The sequence below is a fragment of the Podarcis filfolensis genome (assembly GCF_964270895.1).
Source record: "Podarcis filfolensis genome assembly, chromosome: 2".
NCBI lineage: Eukaryota > Metazoa > Chordata > Lepidosauria > Squamata > Lacertidae > Podarcis > Podarcis filfolensis.
The window spans coordinates 123,618,768-123,646,091 of NC_139605.1; the positions used below are offsets into that span (position 1 = coordinate 123,618,768).

Genomic DNA, 27,324 nt, shown 5'->3' on the forward strand with positions numbered 1-27,324 from the left:
AAGAAGGAAATCTTGGGCAAGGCCAAGGGCAAGGTGATCATTTTTACATAACAGCCTTCTGTGACTAGAAGTGCATGCAAGCTTTTGAGCACGATCTTGAATGAGCAACGGTGGCTTGTGCAGCTCAGAAGCTTATTGTACCCTTGTGCCAAACTGCTGTGGCAAATACAAAAAAAAGTTCTTTTCACCCACACATGGATGCTGGAACATGTTTCAGGCTACTTTTGTGTGGCCTGTTCGGGAAGGGCTGGTGTGTTTCACCACGGGATGCCTGGTGCTGAGCGAGTCCCTGTTGGTTCAGATCAGGTCAGAAGAATCTTTAGTTGCATCAGCCACTAGCCATAGCAATAAAATACAATACAATGAACCGAAGTTATAGATAAAGGCTTAGCTATACAAAATACATTCTAGAGGTTTTCATCAATACCTGTAATCAAATAATATATCTTATTCTAATTGCCCCTGCTAAAATTTTTGCAGTTTTGCTGTCACTTGGTTATCTTGATCTGCCTGAAGAAAAGGCTCTGTTGGTTCTTGCACTTGCCTTCATTGATGGTGAGTGGTGAAGACAAAGCCTGTCTGGTGAGCGTAACTGAGCATGCTCAGAGAAGACAAAATGGTAGCGATCCACCAAATGATGATATTTTACTGCTTTTAGGATGGGGCTGGATTTTCACTGCATCAGCAGTAAAATTCTAAGCATAACGATCACTCCATGTTGGATGCAGCACATGGCACAAGTTTCTGCCCTGTCCATGCAAACTGCCAAGATAATAGCTTGTGGTGCCATAGAGAAATTGATGTTTACACAGAGGTGTAGAGTCCTTTGTGGCCTTGGCAAGGAGCTGTTTCAGTGCCCCCTCAAAAAAAATCACTTTACTGTGACCCAATAACTCTCTCTCTCTTCAACAAGTGAGTGCATATACAGATTTAAAAAGTACAGGTAAAGGACCCCTGGACGGTTAAGTCCAGTCAAAGGTGACTCTGGGGTTGCAGCGCTCATCTCGCTTTCAGGCTGAGGGAGCTGGCATTTGTCCACAGACAGTTTTCCGGGTCATGTGGCCATGCACACACTGACCTGCATCCCCCGCCACTCAGGCACTGATGTATGTGACATCGGATGTCTGTCTGTGCAGTGAGTATTAAATAGTCTCTCCTTCATGTCGCAGATGTCTGGAAATGCAGCAAAGAGCCGGCAAATGCGTTTGATCACCCTCATGGCCATTGTTGATGCTCGGTAGTGTTAACATCATCATGTCAAACATTTGCTAGGGGAATGCAAGATACTCCTGGCTCCTTGAGCAAGTTCTGACACGGGTCTAGGACAACTACAGAAGGGGAAGAGAAGACTGATAGTATGAGATCTTGATGCTTTATGATGGCTTGGCAGCTGGACCAGAGCTGGACAAAACAGCTCTGTTCTCTTTAACCAGAGGTGAATGAGGGCATCAAAAGCAGAAAGGCCCAAGACATTTGAGTCAAAGAAACATCTACTGCTTCATTCCAAGCTCATCAGAGACTTGTTTAGACATGATGGAGAAAAAATGAGAGGCCTTTCAGGCAGATGAGCTCAGCGTCTGCACCTGAAGTGCCACAGGGATTGAGGGACGGCTCTAGATGACAGTTGCCAGGAGATGGGCTTTGTCTGCATGCATGTAGCAACAAGCTTGCGGGCATCAAATAGTGGTCAAGAGCAGAGACAGATAGTCATAGGTGCTTGGTCTCTGTGCGATTCGGATGAATGTATCTCTTTTTGTCAATCACCATTTGATTTCCACCAAACATATAATCACTGAGGACTGATGCTGCTTATTCCACCTCCTAATTTCCACTGTCTCAAGCGCTATATATAGGAACATTTTGCAGAGCCCTGGCAGTGCTGCCAGGACTTTTAATCAAAGAATGATAGATCAGGAAGGGACCTTGAGATCATCTTGTTCAGGGCACACTGTGTGGTGCCCTCCAGATGTTGCTGGACTGCAACTCCCATCCACCCCAGCCTGCATGTCCAGTGGTCGGGGGGTGTCAGTTGTAGTCCATCAACATCTGGAAGGCCCACAGGCTCCCCTTCCCTGTCTTGTCTCACCCAACCTCTTGCTCATTGTGCATGTGTCTCTCACAAACCACATGTTCAGGCAGGGGAGTGGGGGGTTATCCTTGTTCTGTGGGCCAGCAGTGCAAGTATGTGAGGGTGGGAGAAAGGGAGGGCTATCACTATGCCTAAAAGTCTATCATAGTTCAAAATAGTAGCCCTAATAACAGGGAGCACTTCTACGGCAAGGCATTTTGTTTCCCATTATCATTGCTCCTATCACCAGCGGCTGGGAGCAGCTGAAACCCTTCAGTCCAGTTTTCCCTCCTTTTGTGTGTCTGTTGCTGCCCCCCTACAACAACTGGTGTCCCCCATGCACAGCCGTCCCTCGCTCCACACAGGTGACTTGCTCTCCAAATATAGTTCACCCCCCCACAACCTCGGTCACCACCCCAGTTGCTTTTGTGCAACAGCAAAATGCTGGACCCCCCCCCCCCACTGCCACGGTGTCCGTTTGATGGGGTAATATGTTGCAACATAGGGAAGTGATCAACTGGCCTTTCTGTTTTGTCTCAAAGGGTAGGAAGAGCAACATGTCCCCAGCCTAGGGTCTCCTTTTCCAGACTGTAACCTCTTAGCCTGTGCAAGTAGGTTATGTGCAGATTTCCTGAATGACTATTAGCTAAGATTTTGGGAGAATATGTTATTTTGAAGATGCATTTTGCTTCTGATTCTCCATAGTGGTAACTTCATGAGAATGATAAGGAAAGACTTGTTTGGTTCAATATCTTGCAGTTTGTGTGTTCACAACCAACTGAATCAGAGTATAGATCACCCACAAATCCTGCTAGTCCACATGGAGTAGCAGGATCGTGGGCAGGGGAGGGAGAGGAGGAAGCTATTTTTGCACCCTTTATTTATTTATTTGAAGATATTTATACCGGTTTCCATTATTGTTTCCAGAGAAGTTTCAACAACTAAAAACAATAAAATTAAAATACTATTTAAAATAAAACAGTAACTAAATTCATAAAAAATGTTTAAGTTGCTCAAAAGCCCAGGCAATGTGCGTATAGCCTATGCCTTAAAAGGAGTTGTTCAAGGTACCACTTTTTTTGAGGCACTGTTTTCTTTTCTGTTGTGACTAGTAGGAATGTCACATCTCTTGAGGGACAGAGAAACTTCAGTTTTTCTAGAACCTGCCCACTTTTATTTAAAAAGCAAGGGAAAAAATAATGATGGGCTGATGTTACTCAAACTCACTGATCTGCACACACAAATTGGCACTGGAAAAGCAATGTTTGTTTCACTTCAGCACTCATGCCATAGTGACTCATGGGAATAAATCATCTGGAAGCCCTCTTAATGATTATACATGGAGATAGATGCAGGATACAGCACCCTGAGAATGTTTGGTTTTGAGTTTTAAAAAGCATAAGTTTCTAGCTCTTGTGATTGCAGAGAAGAACATGAAAATAAATAGGCAGTCAAGAAGTGCAGGTGGAGGAAACCGGGAAGGGCTTTTAGTGAGAGAAAGTGGTGCATAATGGCTAAAAGACTGAGCTGTGAAACAGGAAGACCCACTTCATATTTTGCCTCTGCCATGGACTTGTTTGGTTTTAAAACATGGGAACAGTAATGCTGACCTACCTTTAAAAAATAAAATTATTTATACTTTTCAAATATATACATTTAACTGATTTTACAATCATTTTGACATTTTAAAAATTAACTTCCTTCCCCCTCTTTCTGCGGTTCCTTAAATTTATTTTTAATATCTTCTGCATATCCAAATTAACTTAACTTACTCATTTATTTATCTCATACACACACACACACACACTTATGTAGCTGCAGGTTATTACAATAATCCTGCCAGTGTTTATATCTGTTTACAATTGATCTGTAAATATTAAATAAACCATTTCCATTCTTTTATAAAAAGTTTCTTATCTTGATTTCTTATTCTTTCACCATTTCTGCATATTCCATAAGTTTTTGTATCCATTCTTCCTTTGCTGGGACCTCTTCTTTCCAGTTGTGGCCCAAAATGTCCAGTAACGCTGACCTACCTTAATGCTATGGCCTACCTTACAGGGTTGATGTAAAGACCACATTTTGTGATTGTGAGGAACACTCTGAAAATGGAATATTGCTGTTAATGTTGTTATTTCTACAGGGAAGGGGAGAGATTCTTTATTCAATTGTTCAACATGTATTTCACTTTTGCAAGATTGCCAGACCAGCAGAGTATCTGGCTTAGATTTTAGCATCCAGACAGGCTCAGCTTCTAGAAACATATGGGAGTTATTTCAGTTCTGGTGTTTGCTGATAACTTTTGTGAAATACCACAAGCTATATCTGAGCTGAGTGGGGTTTTTGGTGGTCCCAGGGTGGGACCTAAATTTGCTCAGCATCTCTTGGTTCTTCCTTGGTGATTACTGTTTTACTGGTCCTACAGTTCACCTCTCCCCATTTTTCATAACTCTCCACCCTACATTTGCCCCATTTCTTTCCACAAATTCTAGTTTTGAAATGCAGAGAAAGCCTAAATGATTTCTGTATTGCGATCCCAAAGCATATAACTCTCTTGCTCTCTCCCTCCTCCCCCCCCCCCCGTGTACACAGAGACACACACACATACATATACCTCTATAGGCTGTATCGAATGCTAAGCCTACTCAGAGTCCTCACTGAAATTAACGGGCCTAAATTAGTCATGTTAATTAATTTCAGTGAGTTTACTCTGAGTAGGATTAGTAATGGCTGCAATCTTATCTATCTATCTGGAAGCACACTGCATAATTTATTCCAAATCAACCAACATGGGTCTTCTTGTTGCAAAATTTCATTTTGTTTTTTATTTAAAAATCTTTGTTTGTTTTGATTCATTGTATACAAAGTTATGGTTGAGAACAAGGGCTGGGGCAAATACCTTGGAGTCAAGAATGTACACAGCTGCTTGCATTCTGTTCTTTGGCCTCATTCCTGGACAGCTAATACTCAGAAGCATGCAGTTTCAACCACAACTTTCTCTGAAAGGGGGTCAACAGGACATCAGGCCATATAATGTAGCCTGCACTTCCATGCCACACAGGATTGCAAGTACTGCTGCCTGCCAGATATGTCCCAGAATGGCAAGACTTAAGGTGACATTGGTGGCTGCAAATGCCAGTACTAAGGTCTGCCAAAACCAGGCCATCTCAGCTGAATGTAGGAAGCTACCTTCTACCTTAGTCAAACTGCCGGCCCATCTCATTCAAAATGGTCTAGACCATTAGTAGTGGCTCTCCTGAGTTTTCAGATGGGAGTCTTTCCCAGCCCCTTACCTGGTGATGTTTGAACCTGGGGCCTTCTGCATGCAAAGTAGGTGCTCCAGCCCCAGCCCCATAACTCTATGATTTCCTCACAATCATAACCATAGAACTAAGAGAATGACACGCAGCCTGGGCTTCCAATACTAAACTGAAACCAGCACTAAGCTGAATGTTAAGAACTAAGACAGCGGTCTTGCTCCGTACCCCAGTATCTCTATGTATTTCTGGCACTGGCAATTAGAAAGGCAACCAGGCGTGTCAAACACCAGATATATGTTAATTGTTGCTAGCCACTCTTGGCAGTGGGTTTCAGTTGTCATATAAATAAGTAGGACTGCATTAGGAGTAGCCTTCTTGGCAGTCACAGGGCCAAAGGATCACATAGATGGATGAAAGGATTGAAAATTATGTGCTGGCTGGCCACATAGGGCTCTTCTAACCTCTATTGTGTGGGGGAGAGAAAGGCATGGATAGACATGTGTTTATATGGAACAGTGCTTCTTAAACTGTCGTCCACTGCAATAAAATATTCGGCTTTTCTAGCACTGGGCAGAGTGTTGCATTCTCTAGCTATATAACAGACACATGGGGGTAATCTTGAGAGGCTTCCAAACAAAATCTTCACTGCTTCATTTGCCTTTTCTAAGTGTAACTCAGTGTATCAATATGCTCATGTGGCTGGGATGAAGTGTGCCTATAGCTTGTGAGTCCCTATAGCTTTCCACTGCAGTGCTATGACTGAAAACGCATGTTTCAAAAGGCAAGCTGTAAAATATCAAGAGGTATCGTATGTGCTTCCTTGTGGCTTTTGTCTCTTCTTCTCCCCTACTGATGCTTCCTCACTATTGAAACGTAGATTGTAAGCTCCTTGGGGATGGGGGCCTGTCTGTTTTAGCTTCTGAAACCCTCAGTTGTCATGTATATTGGAAGTTCATGATGGATATAATTTGCTGTTGCTGTTATTAACTATCATCACCACCATGCAGTTTCTTTATTTTGAAAATGTCTGTGCTGCCCTTCAGTAAAAACCCTCAGGGCAACATATAATGAAAACCAGTAGAAATACAGAGCATAACAGAAATGAAATAGCAGAAGCAGCAAGAGAAACAAAATAAAATTTAGCAGAATGGACAAAATCATAACCAAGACTAGCTTATACTACTTGCTGAAATGCATGTGATTCTGGGAAATGTTCAGTGTTGTGGTATATGAAACATTCTGTTAGTGCAAGCATTTCTGCTTGTCAGATAAAATGACCCCCCCTGCTCTGGGGGTTCTTCTGTGCCCCACTGAGCCAATTTCATGGGGCATTGGGGCTCATGGGGGAAGGAGAGTGGGGAAAGCCCCTTTGCATAAGCAGAAGTCCTTGCACATGGCTTCCTGCCCATTCCATTCCATTTTTATTAATAACATGGTGGGAAAATACCTGTTCAGGTTCCTGATAATGGAACTTGCTGCTCCTTAGAACAGATGACAAGATGGACCTCCTACTGCTGACTTGGACCTTGACTTTCCACTCATACATTTGTACTCACCAGGACAACGTTCATTTTCTCTGCAGTGGTGGTTGATTCTCTAATCTAAATGTCATCAGCTTTCCCCTTCATATTCTCCCAGAACAGTTTGTTATCATTGCTTTATACTGGAGGGTTTTATCTGTTTAGACAGTAAGGATAAGTTAACGTTTTTTGTATTTGGCTTCTGAGGAAACTGGAATATTTTCTAGCTCTGGAATGAGGTGAATGATTCTGTGTTTGGTGAGACTCTGTGTTGTGTTTTGCACATCTCTCTGCATTGGGGTGCCTGTTTGTGCAGTTGTTCCAGGCAGCCACTGCAGACAAATTGGCTTCTTGCTGGTTTTGAGTCAGCTTTCCACCTACTTCTAATATTAGGATGGTTCCCATGGGCTGCACCACTTATTGTTCAGCACCATGGACAGGTCACCAGGGAGGTCACCTGTGCTCAGGGAAGGAGATTCAATAACATGCAGCAGCAGTAGGTGGTGCTTACAGGTTTGACATCATTGGCTCGGGGTTGCCCTGGAATTTATCTTCTTTTACTGCTGGGAATGGAAAATCCAGATTTTGGCAGGTCGTGTAGATGAGCCAATGGGGACATACGCCCAGCTGTGAACATCTGGCAGGCAAGGGCTCTGGCTGGAGCTCCATGGCCCATGTATCCGGTGGAGGAAGATTTGGCTGGCCTGTTTCCTTTTCCATATTTTTTCCTCCAGTGGAGCTGTTGCTGCCTGAGCTGGTAACTTGTCAGTGTATCTAGCAGCCCCCGAAGCTGAGCCAGGGACACTCATTATCTGGGGCCAGGGATGGTCCCTAGGCCTTTTTCATTTAATCAGTGCTGAAAAGCTTCTGTGTGCTGAAAATTAGCACCATTTTATGTCTGTTGCATGCCCCCCCCCCAATGTATATGTATTTGCTCCTTTCCTGTTGCTGGATCCTTCATCATACTAGGAATGCTTGGATAACAGAATCATCCTCATTGGCACTCCTTTACCCTAGGGGTCTGAAGTAGCACAATTTCTGTGGTCACAGGAATCTATAGCTCCTGACTTCTACAGGGACCATCACCAGGCAATCCTGCTACTTTGCTAAGTAATGGAAGTAGCCAGACACACAGGGGAGCTTTCCCCTCTCTCCTTTCCTGTGGCTCCCTTTGAGGCTTATAAGCCACCAGGAGGGTCTGGAACCTTGTAGCATCTCTCCAGCCCTGCCCTTCCTTACCTGACTGAACAGCTTTCTTGTGAGCAAACAGCTGATCTATCAGCTTCCTCCTCTTATTCTTTACACCTATATCCCAAGTGATTCTATCATCAGCACATTATAGGATCTAGCTATAAAGGTAAAGGGACCCCTGACCATTAGGTCCAGTCATGACTGACTCTGGGGTTGCGGCGCTCATCTCACCTTATTGGCTGAGGGAGCCGGCGTACAGCTTCCGGGTCATGTGGCTAGCATGATGAAACCGCTTCTGGCGAACCAGAGCAGCGCACGGAAACACCGTTTACCTTCCCGCCGGAGCGGTACCTATTTATCTACTTGCACTTTGACGTGCTTTCGAACTGCTAGGTTGGCAGGAGCAGGGACCGAGCAATGGGAGTTCACCCCATCGCGGGGATTCGAACCACCGACCTTTTGATCGGCAAGTCCTAGGCTCTGTGGTTTAACCCACAGCGCCACCCTAACTACTAGTGATACCTGAATTGGACTCACATCTCTGTATACTCCACTCTGTAGCTTCAATTGGATCTTGGGTACAAGAGGTGATGGGGGTGGAAATAGTGGTGCTGAAATTCCTAGGATAATGAGGAGAAGAGAGTTAGGGCTACATGCAGCTTAGCAGAGGAAAACCCATTTCCACTGGTCAGCCAGCCATTTTGTATTGTCCATGCAGAAGCCAGCTACTCTGAATGGGAGAAAGTTTAGAAGATACTGTTCCACTGGCCTGCTGGCCTATTGCATTGCATGCATATTTATTTTATTAGCCACCTTAAGATCTTCTGTTGGAAAAAAGAGATAGGAGTTAATGAATAAATGAAGTGTGATGGTTGTTCAAAGAGCCGACCTAAGAGACAAACAAGGTGTTATAGCTATCTTGTTCAGGCAGAGTTGTGGGGAGGGGTGGCTTTCCCCCACCTAAAACTGATCTTTCTTCAGCATAGTGATGGTATTTTCTCCTGTGGTCAGTACTGACTTATGTGCCTGCTTAGCACACACCCCTTCTTCACGCTTAGTCTATTGGGAATCTAAATTTATCATCCGTCACTTCCATTCAAGCCTAGTTTGGGCTGAGCCACTTCAACCTGCAGGTGAGGGAGGAATCTTATTGATTATCTGACCTTCCATACTAGCAAAAATTCCTTGCAGAAGAGCAGGAACCCCAAACCATTGGTGAGAAGAGTAAGCAATAACTTTACTCTCCCTTGTTCCCTGCTTCTGTACGGAGGAGAAATATATGTCTCTTCCCGTATCTCCACTGTGAAGCAGCCCAGCCTAGATGACACAGGTTTATTATTTCCCTGAGAGCTAGGCCTCAGACTTGAAGCCTGGTGGGGTTTTCTGCCTGCATTCCTCTCTTTGGTACCAGCACATTATGTTCCTTGGGATCAGATCCTGACTACATGAGGCGGGGCCTGGGATCATCTCAGTTTGGGGCAGAGCAGGTCAGGGCCGGAGCCTACAAGCAGCCAGAGACCACCCACAGTGCATTTTTTCCAAGCCACTTGCGGTTCATCGTTTCCTCCTCAGCTCCCAGGCTGCAACTTTGTGAATAAACCTCCTCCTTCCCACCCAAGCTTTCCTAGTATCCTTCATTCCATCCTGACCCTAGCCCTGTCCCTTCTCCACATTTTTGATGCACACCAGGGCAAATTGCAGATGAAGAGGGAGATCCCTTATTTAGCCTTCCAACATCTTTCTTAAAAGGTAAAAACACAGCCATGAGGAGAGGGAATTTAATCCTGCCCCCTTGCCATTTTCCTGATTGAAATTCACCTTCCTGAACTGCTGTTAGCCCCAGGAGGGGAAGGCAATGGGCACAGTATAGGTACTTGTGTTCCTGCTGGGCCTAGAAGTGAGCTTGGGGGACAATTTTGATCAGGGAAATGGCACTGGAGGAAGGGTTAAGCCACCTTTCCTCAGTGCGATGGCCCAGATCCGGTTTTTGCATTCTCCTATGCCTTCTTTTTAGCTTAAAAAGATGTCTGGAGATCCAGTCATGGACCTCCCATGTCACATGTACTTTTGCATTCAAATCCAATTCAGAGCTTTTTGCTGCCTGATGTTATCCAAAAACATTGTGGGGGAATGATAAAGACATAGAATAAGCGATGCTGGGTCCACTTAGCCCTATGGTTTTCAAACTCCCTACCCACTGGGAAACGTTTCCTCGATTTGCCAGCCAAGGACTCTTTGCACATGTCATTGCAGGAGATTTGGTTGGAGGCAGCTGAAGACTAAGTGGCCAGTGGCTCCATGCAGGCATACTCTGTGCTTCCCTGTGACTGAATTTCAGGAGAAGGTTGGACCTCTTTTAAAGATCATCTTGCCATGGGACCCTGATAAGCTTCCCTGGAACTCCATTTGGAAAGTGCAGATGCCATTCAAAGTTATGCTACCCGTAAGCAACAGCGACATCTGTTAGCTAGAAGCTAATAGCATGAAACTCAGCTTCTGGTAGTCAGAGGAGTAGCATAGACATGGAGGCTTAGGTTTGGGCTATAGCAGTGAGATCTGCAACAAAATGTTTTATTGAACTTATTTCAGATTTTAAAAATATATTTTATTACAGGTTTTGTTTATTTAAAAATTGGAGCCTTTTTTAGATCAATATTTCAGATGCTCTCAGCAGAGACAGTCAATGACATTTGCAGCCAACTCAGAATAGAGCCTGGCTGGTATCTGTGGTTTTGATTTCCCACCAATCATCCTAGAATATTCCTGATCTAAGTGGCAGGTTGCTCTGAACCACAATGTCATTTCTCTTGTGGCCTCAGACACATAGTCGGGTTGGGTGATATTTGTCTCGCACGCTTGTGTGAGCCCTTCTCACCGTCTCTGGGTGTGTACTTGCATGAGAAACTGTGTCATGTGAGTCAGGAGCTCATAGATCTTAACCATGGCAACTTCTTCAATCTGAGAACTTTGGAAAAATGTGCTTTCCAGATTGCAGATGTTATTGCAGCCAAGATCCATGAACTCTTGGCTTATATTGCATGCTTGCTCACATGAGCACGCACTCCTGAGCTGCTGAACTAGCCCTCAGTTTTTTCTCCCCTTTGGCTTCTGATGTGAGATTTTGTACAACTCTTGTTTATTAGATGGAAACAAAAAATCTTGTTCACATCTCTTTGTGTTTGGAACACTGGCACAAAGAATGTATCCATCTCAGCTTACATGAACAAAGGCAAACCGCATTAGGGATTAATTCAGAAGGCATGTGTGAAACTTTATGGGCAGAATTCCATTTTCAATCCCCCTTTGCTGGCTCTAAGAAACGGATTTCCGTGGGAAATCTATCTGCCTGCTCAAATTTTAGTTAGCCGTGTAAGCACACTGTCATTCTTTCAATAATGTCAATTGCTTGTTTCTGTTGAACCACCCTCATTGTTTTTGTGCACGTGTGCATCACACACAGTTGCACTGGATCATGGGTTTTGTAGTCTCAAGGCTGGGGTGGGGCAGCCTCTCATTAATGGGCAGTTCCTATATCTGCCATTGTATGTGATGAGGCTGCAGCCAGAACACTTTCTGCTCCAGGAGTGGAAAATATGGGTGGGATTCAACTCACAAGCTCTGCCAGCAGAAGCCTATGCAAAGACTTCTCTTAGTGCACCAAGACTTCTTCCTCTCCTTGCCCTGCACTCTCCCAAATTGGCTCTGTAGAAGTTCAGGGTAACCCCTGGAATAGCACACAGGGGAGAACAGGCAGATTGTTCCATCAGGCAAGCAGAAATTCTTGCACTGATGGAGCAATAGGTTTAGCGTGATGAATTCCTCTCTGAGACCCCCAAATAAAAATTGCTAGGTAGGCTGTTCCCCCTCTTTAAAATAAGCAGGTAGGCTGGGCCTGCCTCGAATTCCATCCCTGTTTTGCCCCTGTTCCTCTGCTGGCTTACCTTCCCCCACTGCCAACTGTGGGACAAACTTAAAAGTCCTGCTGGTCACAAGAGATGGGGGAAAGAAGGAGCTTCATTCATGGAAGGAGTCAGGAGATGTAACAGCTGCAGCTGCCGGTTAATGCATGGTGTTTGTTAAAGGATGGAGGAGAAGAGCAGCAAATCAATTATTCTGGAGTAGATGCCTGTACAAAGTTATTGGTTTTGTGCAGAAATCCATTCCCTACTTTTTTCCACCTCGAAGGAGACTGTGGGAGGGCACTGCAGAGTTCTTTCTTGTTCTGCAGGCTAGCTGTGAAGCTGTTCCTTCTATTGTAGGCAGCAGATCCCTAGGAAAGGAGTGTGTTTGCAGGAGCAGGGAAAGGTCTTCATCTTCCCCCAGTTCTCCCCTTGTCCTCCTCCCAGCATAACTACAGAACTACAGATGCATTAAGCTGCTGTTGAAGTACTTGTGCTGGCTGGATGTGGTCTTAGTTCCCCTATGGCCAAATCAGTTCCCACTGGGCTCAGGCTAAGCCTGCATTCAAAACAGGCAGTAGCCTGTGTTGTGTAATGGGCTCAGTTGTACAACTTCAGACTGGTGGTGAGGAAATCACATTTTTGAATGTTTCCTATGTCTTGTGTTTTGTGTGGCTTTAAAAAAAGAACATCCCTGCAAGTAGAAAATTTGTTCAGCAGCAGTCTAGCCTACCTTTCTCTGTGTAAGGAGTTTAAAAAGAAACAGGGAAGGGCACTGAAATAGTAGATGACCCCCGGGGTCCCTTCCAACTCTACAATTCTAACTCATGTGAAATTTGTTTCAAATAAAACAGAACTGTACATCCAGGCCACATTCTGTTGCGTGTGTCAGTTTGTTTTATAGAATTTCACTCTATAGGTGGGATTCTATTTTGATTTTGCACATCTAACTGCAACGAAGGCATGCTGTGTGATTCCCAAACTCCTACATTCTCCTGTCTTGGGGCTCCCTGAAACCAGCCTTTGTTGGCAGTGGGTTGCTGGTGACATTTAGAGAGGGACAAGAGATTGTTTGCAGATGCTCAGCTCCCAAGGTCACATTTTCCACCACTGAATTTCTGTGTGCAAATGGGATGGCAGGAAAACAAGCCTCCCCCGCACGTCCCCATCATGCCCAGTTGCCATCCCAGCATGTGGCTGCTAATGTGGGAAGGTAACGTGGAAATCCTATTGAATGCTTTGCTTGGACAGGGAATGGTGCCGGGGGTGGGCAGAGAGCAGCAGAGCGGAGACAGTAAGTCCATTGGGAGCATTGTCAGCTGGAAGCAGGATCTTAGAACTAGGTCAAAGGAGCATGGGAGATGGGACAGAGTTGTGGCTTCTCTAGGGTCAGAGGTTCCATGTTCCCATCCCACTGCAGGAGGCAAAAAGAATTTGGTGGAAAAGGACTGAATGGACAGACTATGGTGTACTAGAACTCCCCACACAATTCCCAGCAAAGGTTAGAAAATTTGTTCAGGGAGAGAAGGAGATAAACCATTTTTTAACCTCCAAGGAAATCTTTCTGCAGCCTCCTCACCCATCCCAACCATTGTGGAAGGTATTCTCAGAAGTGGGGGTGGTGCATGCGAAACCTCCAGTTCTCTTGCTACAAGGACCCTTAAAAAAGACAAACATTAAAAATGCTTAAATCAAGTGAAACAGACCTTCTTGTCAGTATGCAAAGCACACAATAGCCCCAGACTTAATTCTGAAGGGAGGGGGAGAAATGGTAGGACCTTCCCCCCTTGAGAAACTGCCACAGACAGCTTTTTATAACCACAGTGAGAGATTGAGGGGAGGTGTTTAATTTCCATAACCAATTTATTAGCTTTTAAGGAGCCACAAGGCTCTTTGTGGTGTTCAGTTCCAGAGCCATGGGAGGTGCCCAAGCTCAAGTCTGCCAGCTAGGATATGGTTCTCTGCCAGACCAGACCTTATGCCCTTTCCTGATGGATGGAGGCTGTGCATAGATTGTCAGTGCACTCCGCATATGTGCAAATGCATTCCTTCCTTTAATGTAGCTTGGCTTTTTCCTGGCTGAGCCCTGGGTTCTTTGCATAGGAGGGGAAGAGAATGGACACGACTCCTCCTTTGCCTCCCCCTCTTAGTCTTTTAAAAATGGCTCTGTAACTCTGGTAGAGAGCCTTGCTCTCTCTCGCCCCTGGACACACATAGGCTAGCCTAGGAGTATGCATGTGTGAAACACAGGCAGAATTTGCTTCTGTAATAAATGCCCAGGCCTCCTCAACTTCCTGCTTTCGAAGACTTAGACCGACCTGATGCACTTGTGCTCTGCTTTCCTTTGGTTATGTGGGCAATTTAACACTCATCCTTCTCTATACAGGCCCCCAGAGGAAGGAGGGTAGTGGTTAAGAGCATGAACTATGAGCTCTCAAATCCTTCACTTCCATATCCTCCAGCATTTCTCTGATGAAAATAGGGACGTCCCATTCCATGATTATAATTTTACTATTTATACCCCACACATCTTACTGGGTTGCCCCAGGTGCTCTGGGTGGCTTCCAACACATATAAAAACATACTAAAACATCATTAAAAACCTTCCCTATACAGGGCTGCCTTCAGACGGCTAGGGGGTTGGGTAACTCCATACCCTCCAACATTTCTCCAAGGAAAATAGGGACATCCTAAAGAAAAGCAGGACATTCTGGGATCAAATCAGAAACTGGGATGGCTTCTCTAAATTAGGAGAAATAGGGAAATAGGGACACTTGGAGGGTCTGCCTTCAATCTAACACAGGTCAAAAGATTAAATACTGTGATAGCAATAACTCGGTGGGGTTGATGTTAAAGCCTGGTGCCTTAATTAACTTAACATACTTATTGGTACATGATTTGTTAGTTCCTTAACTCTTTGCTTAAACCACAGGTAGGCTTCTTTTTAAAAGCTAAAAAACTCAAAATAAAATAAAAACCTTGTATGAGCAGCCCACTTATAACTGAGGAAATAACCTTATGAAGAACTTTGTCAGAATGAGGGAGGTTGACTACTCAACGGCGGGAGTTTGCTGGAACCCCTTTGTGTGGAAGAAACTGCCATTATTTTTTGCTTCTCAGTACATTGAAAAAATATATACAAAGGTTGAAAGGCAGGAAGCATGCCCACCTGTTGGAAGAGAGGCCATCCGAATAGTGGCTCTGGTTGCTCTAGGAACCAGAGAACACCAAGGAAGAGGTCGCCTAATACAGAATAAAGGGAGAAGGTTAGTTGGAAATGATGGGGATTCCATTAATGCCTTTGGGTGCTTCCAGATGACTTATCTATAGAGCATTCATCCTTTTTTGTTTGCAGGGAGGCTAGGTGACGTTACATCAAAACAAGCATTATGCCATGCTTTCCAGTGCAATTTCCCATCACTTTTCTCATCACAGAAGTCCCATCTTTTCAGGAAATGGGTTTGTTGAGCAAGAGCTCAGTATCAACCTGAATTGTACAATCTAAATTTGCCAGTATGCAACTGAATCCCAGCCAAAACCATCAAAGGTTTGGATGCACCATCTCTCTCTCTATCTCTCTGAGCATCTAGAGTTCTTGGTCTTCAGCAAGCCTATATTGCTTTAAAATACCTGCAACTGATACACTTTTAATAATAATGAAAACTGGGTTTCTGGGATTCTTCCAGTTTAGGAAAGATGCAGAATGTCTCTTGCACTGTCACAGTCAGTGGTTTGCCAGTTCCGGTGGGTTATATCTGGAAGTGAGCCAAAATTTCCAAGAAGACAAGTTTCTGAGAACTTTTGTGAGATCTTTCTTTTATTAGGCCCATCCCGTCCCTGGAAAAAGAGGACCACTTTGTAGAATTTTATCCAAATACTGTATTTTCCATGTATAAGAGAATCTTTCCCCCAATTTTTTTTAAGTTTGAAATTGGGGGTTGTCTTATACAAATACATAAATAAATAAATACATGCCACCATCCATATATCCATAAGCACCATCCATATCCCCTCACTATTGGCCTCACGACAAACCCTGCAGCCCCCACTCCAGACATTGCTCCTTCCACCCGGTTCCCTCAGCCGCCCCCTGGCTACCCAGACCCCCCATTCCCCAAGCGCACTCACTCAGGCAGCTCTGGCAGTCGCAGCTCCTCGACCAGCGTCTGCATCTGCTGGCGCTCATGGAGTAAATATGGCACATACCGTAAATACTGAGTCAAAAGTGCAACACACAGGTGGGAGAGCTGGAGCTGCAGCAACAGTGAAGTTGCACTGAGCTGACAGGAGCAGCCGCCATTACACAGCTTGCCTCACTGTTTGATGTTTAAATATACTGTACTAAATATACCAGTGTTTTGAATATTTAATAAAATATAAAAGTTGTTCTGTTTGGTGTTTAAAATATTTATGTCTTAATTTTGGGCTCAAATAATAGGGGTCATCTTATACATGGGGGTGTCTTCAACAGGGAAAAATATACTGGCTGCCAGCCTCCAAGCAATGCTCCAGAGTGATACTAGGTCTGGGACATTGTGGTAAATGCAAAATGCTGCCCACACCGTCGATGTTGCCATTTGCAGAAGCTCTGCTATTGCCGCTGCTGTTGAGTATAACAGATAATGGACATGCAAGTCTTAGATGTGCCAGCTAATAGGCCACCAACACTACCGTTGCTGGGCTGACATGGTCTGCCATATACAAATTTTCTAAGGCTTGGGTCTACATTTCTTCGTTTCCTTTCATCCCACACCCACAGTGGGGCAAGCCTATGGATCAGGCTGGTTTTTATTGGCCAGGAGGGCACTCTGGTCAACAGGATGTCAACCGCTGCCAATGCTGAGGATGCCTGCATGTTGGGAAGGTAGCCAGGGATGGCAAGAATGGCTTGACAGAACCTGTATCCTAAGGCCATGGTGAGATTGGCTTCCACAGGCATTCACTGGATCAGGCCAGAGCCCAGGCTGCCATGAGTCATCCATATGCTGTCACTGGTCTGGAAAGCTCCAGGGGAAAAGTTATATGGTCTGTTTGACTGATGAATTCCAACTTCTACTAGTTTGTGATGAAGCAGAAGGCACAGGAATAAATGTAAATGTGCTGCTTAAGTTTCAACCCAGGCCAGTCCTGTTTTCTTTCTGGATTTTCAAACATCTTCCAGCCTCACTATGGAATCCATTCTCAAGAATGGTGGTTGTGAAGTAGTTTCCCTTGCCTTTTTCATTTTGTAGATGCAGAATGACAAAAAGGTGCAGAATTCCCCCCACTTCCCTTCCCGTTCAGTGTGTATTAACGTGCACAGTGGGGTTTCTATCATGATTATTGATGGTGAGCATAGAACAGAAGTGGTAATGATTGTTCCAGATTAAGTTATCCATATTAAAAGTATGACATTCTGTTTAGACTCCTCAGTTTATTGGAATTTGAAGGCATGTTGCCACATGGCATATTTTAGGAATAAGATGCATTTCCCCCCCGTTCATCCAGCCCCCGCAAGTCACATGTGCCATGAGCTGAGTGCATGCAAGCCATCAGCCCATCTGCACAGCAGACGGAGATGATGGAAGAGCTGGCATGGCAATGTGATGGTGCTCTGAGCCATGCCGTTCTGCTAGACTTGGCATGGCTTTGTTGTTGTTGGGGAATGATGATCTCTAATGTGTAATATGGCCGTTATTGAATAAGGCCATCTTAAAAACATAAGAAGAGCCCTCCTGGATCAGGCCAAAGGCCAATCTAGTTCACCATCCATTTCTTCTCAATGACCCACCAGATGTTTATGCGAAGCTGAGATGTAGGACCTCTGTGCAACAGCACTCTCCTTGTTCGTGATTCACAGTTTCTTCAGAGGCATACTGCCTTTGACAGTGGAGGTAGATGATGATGATGATATTAATTTATATCCCGCCTCTTCCCCAGTCTGAAACTTAAGGAAGCTTACACAGATAAAATAGAACAAGCTAAGAAGACAGAAAAGACCATCATAAAAATGTAATTAAACACTAATAGAATTAAAATACTATAAAAAGAGCCATTAAAATCACAGACAATAACAATAATAAAAAACACACATCACAGCACCAGCCCTTTCAGTTCCCAAAGGCCTGTTGGCATAGAAAGCAGTGGCGTAGCGTGGGTTGTCAGCACCCGGGGCAAGGCAAGTAATTTGCGCCCCCTAACCCGTGGATTTGTGCCCCCTAACCCATGGATTTGCACCCCCTAACCCATGGATTTGCCCTAACCCCAGATGTTGCGCCCGGTGCGGCCGGCCCCCCCTGCACCCCCCACGCTACGCCACTGATAGAAAGGTCTTTACCCACTGGCGGAAGGACAGCCAAGAGGGAACCAGCGTAATTTCTCTAGTAGTGAAGTTACAAAATCGAGAAGATCCTCTCCTGCCACTGATCTTCCATGATTTTGTCTAATTCTTTTTTAAAGCCATTCACCTTGGTGGCCATTATGACTTTGGATGGAACGTCAAGAGATACCTAAGATGCTGGTGCTGCTTTGGGACAAATACTGTCTGCCTGTGTGTTTGCTTCTGTATCTCTAAATGCCTATGTGTAATAGTAAATAAATGCAAATTATTAGGAAGACAAGATGTGTTTTTATAAAGTTAAGGTGGAGGGGAGGAATCTCCTGTTTTTCCATCACCAAATCAAAAGCCCAAAATGTTTCAGGTGAACCCAGAAGTTTTTGGAGTTTAGCTCCCTTTAGCCCCAGACAGCATGGCCAGTGGTCAAGGATGATGGGAGAAGTATGAAATGTAAGAGAGGCATGGGAAGGGTTTCAGTTCCCATGGTGTCCAAACACTTCCCTTTTGATCCCACATCTACCTCTAGCTAAGCAGGTGCTATTGTTTTCAACAAACACATCAGCTTTATGGTGTGTGGCAAGGCTTTCTCGTCTAATAGAAGAAAAGTGACCTGTCGGGGCACAGAAGTGGGGACTGCCCTTACTCCCCCCCAGATATGACTTTGTATTGTGGGCAAGGGGTAACTATGTCCTGTTCTTCCCTTCCAGATGGCCTTGTGGATGTGCTCCAGGCGTTTGGTGTGCGAGAGGGCAAAAATGGGGTCTCGATCGCTGCTGGTATCTGCACCCAGAGAAATGGCTCTGATGAAAGTGATCTTGCCTTCCGCCTAGAGAACCAGACATATTTCAGCGCCCCAACCAAGCAGCTCTTTCCTGGTAAGGGTGGAGCATGAAAACTCATTGGATTGTGTATTGCATCAAAGCTGATGGGCAGACTCTGAGCCTTTTTTGTAATATTTTTTATTTAAATTTTCAAAAGTTTAACATATATTTCAGTACATGAAATATATTTTGTATTTTTCCAACTTCCCATCCTATTTTCTCCCTATCTGCTGCACAATACTTTCTATTTCTTATACCATCACCTCAGTACTGTTTTCTCTAATTCCTTCTCAGTTCTCACTGTCATGATGTGTTGCCTTCCTCCCTTGCAGATGGCTCCTTCCCAGTGGACTTCTCAATACTGGCTACTCTGCGAGCTGTCAAAGGAAGCCAGTCATTCTTGCTCTCTGTATATGATGAGCGGGGAGTACAGCAACTTGGTGTAGAGATCGGACGGTCTCCGGTCTTCCTCTATGAAGACCAGCTTGGCCACCCAGTGCCTGAGGACTATCCTCACTTTCGCCGAGTCAACTTGGCTGATGGCAAGTGAGTTGGGATCGGTGGGGTGGGAAGAAGCCTCTGAAAGTTGTTATCTGATTTGGGCACACAACTGAAAGACCAGTTTAGGTCTACAGTGTCTTTCAAAGAGCTGGTGGTTGTACAATGAAAGTCTCATGGGGAAGGGCCACAGCTCAGTGGGTAGAGCATCTGCCTTGCACAAAGAAAGCTCTTGGTTCAACCCCCAGCATCCCCAGGGTGAGGAGCATCCCCTGTTTGAAACATGGAGAGCCACTGCCAGTCCGTGCAGACAATACTGAGCTAGATGGACCAGTGGTCTGACTCAGTAAAGACAGCTTCTGTATGCTTCTATCATATTCCCTTGTGCACACATTCCCATCGGCCTCTCCGGTCAAATAGGTTTTGCCAATTATCAAACCCTTTTTAAAATCCTTGAACAGAGATAAGAAGAAGGAGTGGACACTCTCCACCTCTGTGGTCACACCCCAGGCACACACACACACAGATTTTTCCTAAGTTGGTATCCCAGCCCTAATATTCCACTTTCTAATGATAGGGAACCTGTGGTCCTCTAGCTGTTGCTGGTCTTCAGCTTCCATCAGCTGGAGTCAGTATGGTTGATGGTCACGGCTGATGAGAATTGTCATCCAGCAATGTCTGGAGGGTCAAATGTTCCCCATGTCCGCTTTAACTCTTTGCTTTGATAATTCCTTGTTAAATGCCATTGAATTGTGGTGAGACATTTCTGCTCATCTCCATCCCGTGATTCTCGTATCCCATATCTGTTCCTGTGGTCTTCTCCAATTACAGCACTCCTTTTGGTATGTGTGAAGTAGTGAATAAAGTATTGGGTTTGATCATGCCAGACATTTGTTCACATTATTCCAGGGCCATTAATTTTACTGGATGGTCTTAGCGAGTTCTTTATCACATACTCTGTCAACCCAGCCTACCTCTTGGGGATGTTGTGAGGATAAATGAGATGTGAACTTTTAAATGATATGGAAGCGATTATCAGTGGAGATCTTCAGTCCAAGATTTAGCTGAGTAGTTCAAATCCATATATCAAAGGGTTGGTGTATTGGATAGATTTTGGACTGTGAAGAGCTGGGTTCAAATCCCCACTTGTACATTTTCAAAAAACTCGCTGTGTGGTCTTGGGCAAGTCACTATCTCTCATCCTAGTCTACCTTATAGGATAAAACAGATAACCTCACATGTGCTTTCCTGAGTTCCTTGGGAACAGGGTGGGATAAATAAAGTGAATTTTAAGATGTGGGAAACAATCATTATTAATGTGAAAATTCAGTGTTGCCTCTTTTCTCCTCCTGGATCATAATACCACAGCTTCTTTTATGCCAACAGCAAATAGCACTGTTTCCAGTCTCATTCTCTTGGCCTCTCTGGGTCTGTTTCACACCCCCTGTTTCACTATACATGGTGAAAGTCAGTCCACTCCACTGTCAGATGAGAGTATGATCTAGTTCCCCAGTGCCGTTTCCAGGCACCTTATTTATCCCACTTAATACCCACCTTTCTGACCTGTACCATCCCTTGGCAGGTGGCATCGCATTGCTCTGAGTGTGGAAGGTGGGAATGTATCTTTGAGTATTGACTGTGAAGACCCTGCAATACTTCCCCTAAAGCGAGGCATGCAGCCAGTTGTCAGTGTTGATGGTGCCACCTTGCTTGCAGCTCGCCGGCCGGATGAAGATGTTTTTGAGGTAGGAAAGATCGTTCAGAAGTCTCAAATGCTTTCTTTGATCATTTCATGAACCTCTAACTGCCGCCAAAGAGTGTACCAGTCAGTTAAATAGTCTATATTTGCCTACAGATGTCTTCACAAACAAAACTCTAGTTGGGATGCATGACCCACCAAACATCTGGCCTTACCTATGTGCCAGCTTTGTTTCTTATGGGAGTTACTAAATCCAGAACTTGCTGCCTGTATGGTTGAGGGAGTTCAGCAGAGCCTGCCTTTGTATGCCTGTACTGGCTGCCGGATTTATGTTAGGATCTTTCTTATGGAGCTTCACTTAATTTCAGGCAGGGACTGCAGACACAGAACTGAGTGGGCTGTCCTTTTATGGCCTTGGAGTCACAATGAGAAAGTTAGATCACCATACCATGGTCCTATTGTGACTGTGACAGTGAAACTTCTGGTATGGGTTGCCTGAGCTCATGAGATGACACAGAATATTGTCTGCAAACATTTCAGCTACTCAGGAATGTTTGCTGTCAGGATCAAATGAAGAAAGGGGACAGTTGTCAGTTTGGCTGGGATTAAAACCTCACATAGGCCTTATGACTGGAAAGAGGTCCAAAGAGGTAGAGAAGCTAAAGGACAGGGAGCCCAGAGATAATGTAAGTGATGGAAGGGTGCACAATAGGCAGCAAAAATGGCTTGTCTGGTAGGGCAGAGCTACAGCAAAAGCCTCCGGGCAGTAGTGTCATGGCTGCTTACGGGGAGGAGGAGTAAGGCAGCAACAAGATCAGGGCTGTGTGGGCAAACAGGTGGGAGCACTGGGTTGACTCTAGTGATGTGACTGCATATTCCCAATCTGGCTGTTGCTTCGCTTGTCCTCCTCCCAGTAAATGGCAGCAACACTTCTGCTGTGAGGCCATTTAGGTGCCTCCATCCCACGAAGTGAGCCACTGTGGAGAGGCAGAAACAGGAACCTAAAAGGGGTAGGGGAAGAAGGCATGAGGAGAAGGCAGAGAAGAGGAAGCCGTATCTGTCTGCAGTGAGGAGATTCTGCACTTTTGTGGAAGGAGTGCCCATATATTTTACCTTTTCCAAACAGAAGTGGAAATAAAGTTTTAAAAGGAAAACCAAGAAGGCAGAGGGCCTTCTTGTTAGTGACGTCCTCCCTGTGGAACGCCCTCCTGTCAGATGTCAAGGAGTTAAAGAATTACACAACTTTTAGAAGACATGTGAAGGCACCCCGGTATCGGGAAATTTTTAATGTTTGATTTTTTTTATTATGTTTTTAGATATGCTGTAAGCCGCCCAGACTGACTGGGGAAACCCAGTCAGATGGGTGGGGAATAATAATAATAATAATAATAATTCAAGTGCTGCAGATGTTTTTCATCTGAAGAGAAAATCCCCGACCTCGCCCCAGGGATTCCCAAATCTGGGCGGGACAATGCTGGCCCTTTTCCAATGGTCTCCAGAAGCAGAAAACCCCCCCAGCCGCCTCCTACATTCTTCCCCCAAGCACAAAATGTCAGAGGGCAGAAGGTCTTTGAAGGCATCTAGGCCGGGTCCTGGGGGTGGCCAAGAACAAGCACTTCTTGTAGTGGCTCTCAGGACACCTTGGCCCAGAGCCATTAGCCTCTGGGGAGTTGGGCGGCAGCGACGGAGTGCCTGGAAGGTTTGGATGTGGCCATTTTGGACTGTGGGGCAACTGTCTGTTGGGTAGCAATGTGGTGGGAGGGCTCACTGAAACTGTGTGTGTCTGTGTGTGTGTGTGTGTGTGTGTAAGGAACCAGGAGGAATGCTCCAAACCTACATTGTATGCCTGTTCTGTCACACTTCTCTCATAATCCTCTCTCCTACCTCCAGCAAGGAATGCAGCTAATCCTCCTGAAGCAGAACAGAGTGCAGAACAGGCACCAGGGAGCCTGCAGTGAGGGGTGGGCTTGAGAGGAACAACAGGGCAAGAAGTGCAGGAACTATAGTTTCACGAGCAGTCACTATTCTGCCTTCTGTCAAATTCCATTCTAGTTAGGTGAAAGGGGACTCTGGGACTCTCATTCCTTGCTCCAGCCCTTCAGTTAAAACCATTCCACACAGCAATCATGCTCAGGGCTGCAACACTGGCATTTTCCATAGTAACAGCAAGTATGAAGGGCAAGTACACATCCCTGGATGTGTGGTGGATGAAGGCCAGAGATCCTTGGCCAATCGAGGCTCCTCAGCATGTGTTCGCTGCCTGTTTCGGGATGCTTAGTCAGAATTTATACTTTCTAAGGAAAAAATGGTTTTTTAAAAGCCTCTGTTGCTAAAGACCTGCTTGTAATATCTGAATGACCCATTTGCAATATTAACCACCTTTCTGCAAGCAGCCGGCCTGAATGTGTGAGAGAGTAGGGTCTCCTTGTTCGACTTTTGGTGATGCAATTTGGGTGATTAAAATTCTTGGATATCTCTGTAACCCTCCCTATCCCCAAGCCCACCCTAACTGGCTATTCTCCCCACAGAATAAATCTGGGAGGGGGTTATGCACAGAGGGTTCACAGCATGCTTTTTGCTAGACAGTATTATATGAAAATGTGAAAGGATACTCTGCAATTTGGCTGGAAGTAGATTGAATGAGCTGTGACATCAGTGAATGGGAACAGAATGCTAGGAGGTATTTTAGAAGTGTGTCTTAGTAAATATGCATTCACAGGGTCTTCAGTGTATATTTTTACAAAGCTGGCTATGCAGATGTTCTCTCTCTCTGTGTATGTGTGCATATGTGATTCTATTTGTTTATGTGTCTGGGAATCTGGACACTCTCCCAGTCCTGGCGGCTCCTCCCTCCCTGTGACTTCCTTTTTGACCGAGGGGCTTCCTTTGCTTGATCCAGCCCTCTCTGTCCCTACCTGACCCTTGGGCCATGATTCACTCCCTTCCCCTGTGCTCTCCATCTTGCTGCTCGATTTCTTTTCCTTTCCATCTCCAAATGAATGTTGGGAGCACAGTAATTGTGGGTCCCAGCTGAGCAGGTGGGAGCAGGCGGTTCCGGGGGCTGTGCTGGAAACAGGCCCAATGGACATACTTTATGAGATGATTTATTGGGAGCATATGTTGCTTGTGCACCAGGGCTGGCTGGGATCACACAGGCCCAGTGGAGGGAGAGGGGGGCATGTCCAGCTGCAACTCAAAGCATGTTTGTGTACATGCACAGTCATAACAATTTGGCATACTGTGCTGTTGGCATTGTGGTCCCAGGCAAGAGAGACAAAAAGAAAGAAGGGAAAAAGGGATGATTGACTTCTTTTAGTGCACTCTAAGTTCTATTGGCATATGAGTATGCAGACTTTCAGACTATACAGAGCTCTTTGCCAGGCTCCATCATTGGCTGGGTGCAAAGTTCTGTGTTGCCCAAATGTTTGCTGTCTGGAGCATGGTCCAAAGATAGTGAATCCAAGAGTGGACAGGAGATTATTTGGATTGTTGTGCTGTATCCTTACAAAGTCCATTTAGGAAAGGATGAGATCAGCAGTCAGGCAAATGGAAGAAGAGTCTGATATTCATGAAGCCAATTCTGTATGAACACTGGCAAGGAGGCCTGCTAAGAAAATATCCAAGACCAAGGTTGAATTGATCTGGACAGATGGACACAGGGCTTCTAGCCAATTTGAAGGTTGGGCTGAGGACCAGACAAGGCCTGGGAGTGCCTGAATGGGCAGCAAACAATAGAGAAGGTCAGTGTTCGCCAATCCTGGCTAACTGGCTGAAGCTATGGCTTCTGGAATGGGAGGATCTGGGTTAGAGTTCTGTGAGGTACCTAAAAACAGCATAGTTCTTGGGAGAAAAGTTATGAGTTCTTATCCTTGCATGGCAGAGAGAGAGCAACCTCCTCCTAAGAGATGATGTGGTATTGTGGTTAAGAGCAGGAATGGTTCTCCCACCTCACCAAGTTCCAACTCACAGGGTGACCTTTTGTAACTGGTAAGGCTTCAGGCTCCCCTCTCCCAATTTTGTAACAGAGTGATAGTTATTCTGATCTTGAAGGCTGTTGTAAAGATTATTGAGTGAATGCCCATGGAGTGCTTTGAGTATTTAGGGCAAGTTATATAACACAGTTACTAGTTGTTGTAGGAGGAGACAGTCCAAGAAAATACACACATTTGTCTCATTTAATTGTCTCCACAGTCTTACAACACTCTCTTCTCACTGCAGTAGAAACATACACACACAGACATGTGGCAGATGGTACATGCAAACGTATACACCCTGACAACGACTGCCTGTTCTTTCAGTGTGTGTGTGTGTGTGTGTGTGTGTGTGTGTGTGTGTGTTTGTACACATGGGCACATGTTTGCAACAAGATTCTGACATGCTGTGTTCACTCCCCCACTCCTGTCTTCCTTTCAGGGTGATCTCCAGCAGCTGCTGATTGTGCCGGATCCAGCAGCTGCAGCCCACTATTGTCAGCATTACATGCCTGATTGCGACAGACAGCTCACCTACGTGTTGCACGCCCAGGATCCCGAAGAGGTAGGAGAGCAAAGTACAGGGGTTCCCTGTTTTCGTGACTATTACCCCAGAGCTGAGCCAAATTTGGAGGCCTATATAGGAGCTAGGGCTGGGGGAGATGTTTGTTTAAGTCAGCATTTAAAGGCAAGCCTACTTAATTCACACTTTCTGGAATAGTACATGGCTGTACTATTCTGTGAACTCCACCCTCTTCTGAATTCTGCAATGTACAGAAATGCATATACTAAGGTAAAGTGTGCATATAGACGTCTATATTGATGAATGTAACATACAAAATGCTTTATGTTAGGGAAAATTGCATGCACAAGTGTGTGTAGTAGGAAAAATCTGCACTTAAAATGCTGCTAAATTTTCATGAACCTTTTTTGAGAATAATTCTCAAACTGATATGGAAATGTGGAGAAGTGAACTTAAGATCTGAAAAGCAAGAAACAGGGAGAAATTTGAATCAGCAGATTCACCCATCCGCCGATGCTCCCTGGCCTAGTCAGTGAAGAAGACCTTTCCCGACCATGGAATGTGACTTATGTGACGTATTAGGCTTGCTCAGTATTATGGATGCTTCCCTCCCCCATTCTTAAAAGTCAAGATTTGCTCCCACTCTAAGTTTTTGTCTAACTGACTCCCCTCCATCATCAGCACCTGCTTTCTGAGGCAGTTGCCCCACTCTGGCGAATGGTAGGGCCAGCACTGCTGGTTCCATAGGGGCAATATTGGTACTTGAGGTGGCAGAATTCCAGAGATGCTAGCCTTCATACACATACAGAGCTGGATTCATCCAATGAGTCCTGCTAGGAGAAGCCCATGCCAGGACTTGGGAATGCTACAGCAAAGGCATATTCAGCCTGTGGTAGAGATGTGGAGACTGGCCTTTTCTTTTCTTTTTTTTTTTGGTACATCATCATGCCTTGCTGAAACCTGGCCCTGGACCTGCTTAATGTGGGGGCCTCTGATGTATTCCCCAGATATTGCTTGTCTTCTGCATTTATTACACACTGACAAGGGTTGTGGGGGTGGAAGCAGTATGGGATGGGGTCATGGTCAGGAAATATAGAGCCACATATTTTTGTGTTATCAACCATGGAAATCCCCAGGCTCTCAGCTTCACAGCATGAGCGTATATAAGCATCACTAAATGGACGGAAGGATTCATGCAGTCTCACCTTTGAAGAGGGCTCATGGGGGCAGGGCAGGGGAATTGACTGGAGGGCGTTATGGCAGCATGCTTTGAAATGTCAGTCAAAACACGGAGCAGAGCCTGCTAACTTCAGGGATGTGGGAGAGATAATAGAATCATAGACCTGTAGAGTTGGAAGGTGCACCCTGAGGGTCATCTAGTCCAACCCCCTGCAATGCATGAATCATTTGTCCAAAATGAGGCCCAAACCCACAACCCTGAGATTAAGAGTCTCATGCTTGACCAGCTGAGCTATTCTGAGTTATTAATCTGTCGTCTGGGGAAAGTGGATCTCCAGAGCCAGGCTACACCCTTCCCATCATGATCAGAATGGCATCC

The 27,324-nt window shown here is 45.2% G+C and overlaps 1 protein-coding gene and 1 long non-coding RNA gene across 8 annotated transcripts in view; one reads left to right on the plus strand and one right to left on the minus strand.

Moving 5' to 3' along the window:
• The window catches only part of COL5A3 (collagen type V alpha 3 chain), a 123,317-nt gene that overhangs the window by 4,480 nt on the left and 91,513 nt on the right, over nt 1-27,324 (plus strand). For 3 of the 6 annotated variants that reach the window (XR_014544703.1, XM_083599715.1, XM_083599716.1), the window contains exons 2-5: nt 18,962-19,129; nt 19,408-19,621; nt 21,156-21,318; nt 25,686-25,808. Coding sequence is in view for 5 of the 6 variants with exons in the window: in XM_083599715.1 (XP_083455841.1) it covers nt 18,962-19,129; nt 19,408-19,621; nt 21,156-21,318; nt 25,686-25,808 (668 nt within the window). In the remaining variant the exon portion in view is untranslated. Of the gene's footprint in view, nt 1-18,961; nt 19,130-19,407; nt 19,622-21,155; nt 21,319-21,828; nt 21,959-25,685; nt 25,809-26,007; nt 26,037-27,324 lie in introns of those variants that run through there. The other 3 variants (XM_083599717.1, XM_083599718.1, XM_083599720.1) reach the window with 2 other exon arrangements.
• Nucleotides 6,746-8,661, minus strand: LOC310756395. Of its 2 annotated transcripts, none has more exons than XR_014544853.1 (2): nt 8,577-8,661; nt 6,746-7,005 (listed from the first exon to the last, which is right to left on the minus strand). It is a non-coding gene; the product is annotated as an uncharacterized lncRNA (long non-coding RNA). The 2 variants fall into 2 exon arrangements; XR_014544854.1 differs by having other exon boundaries at nt 8,562-8,661.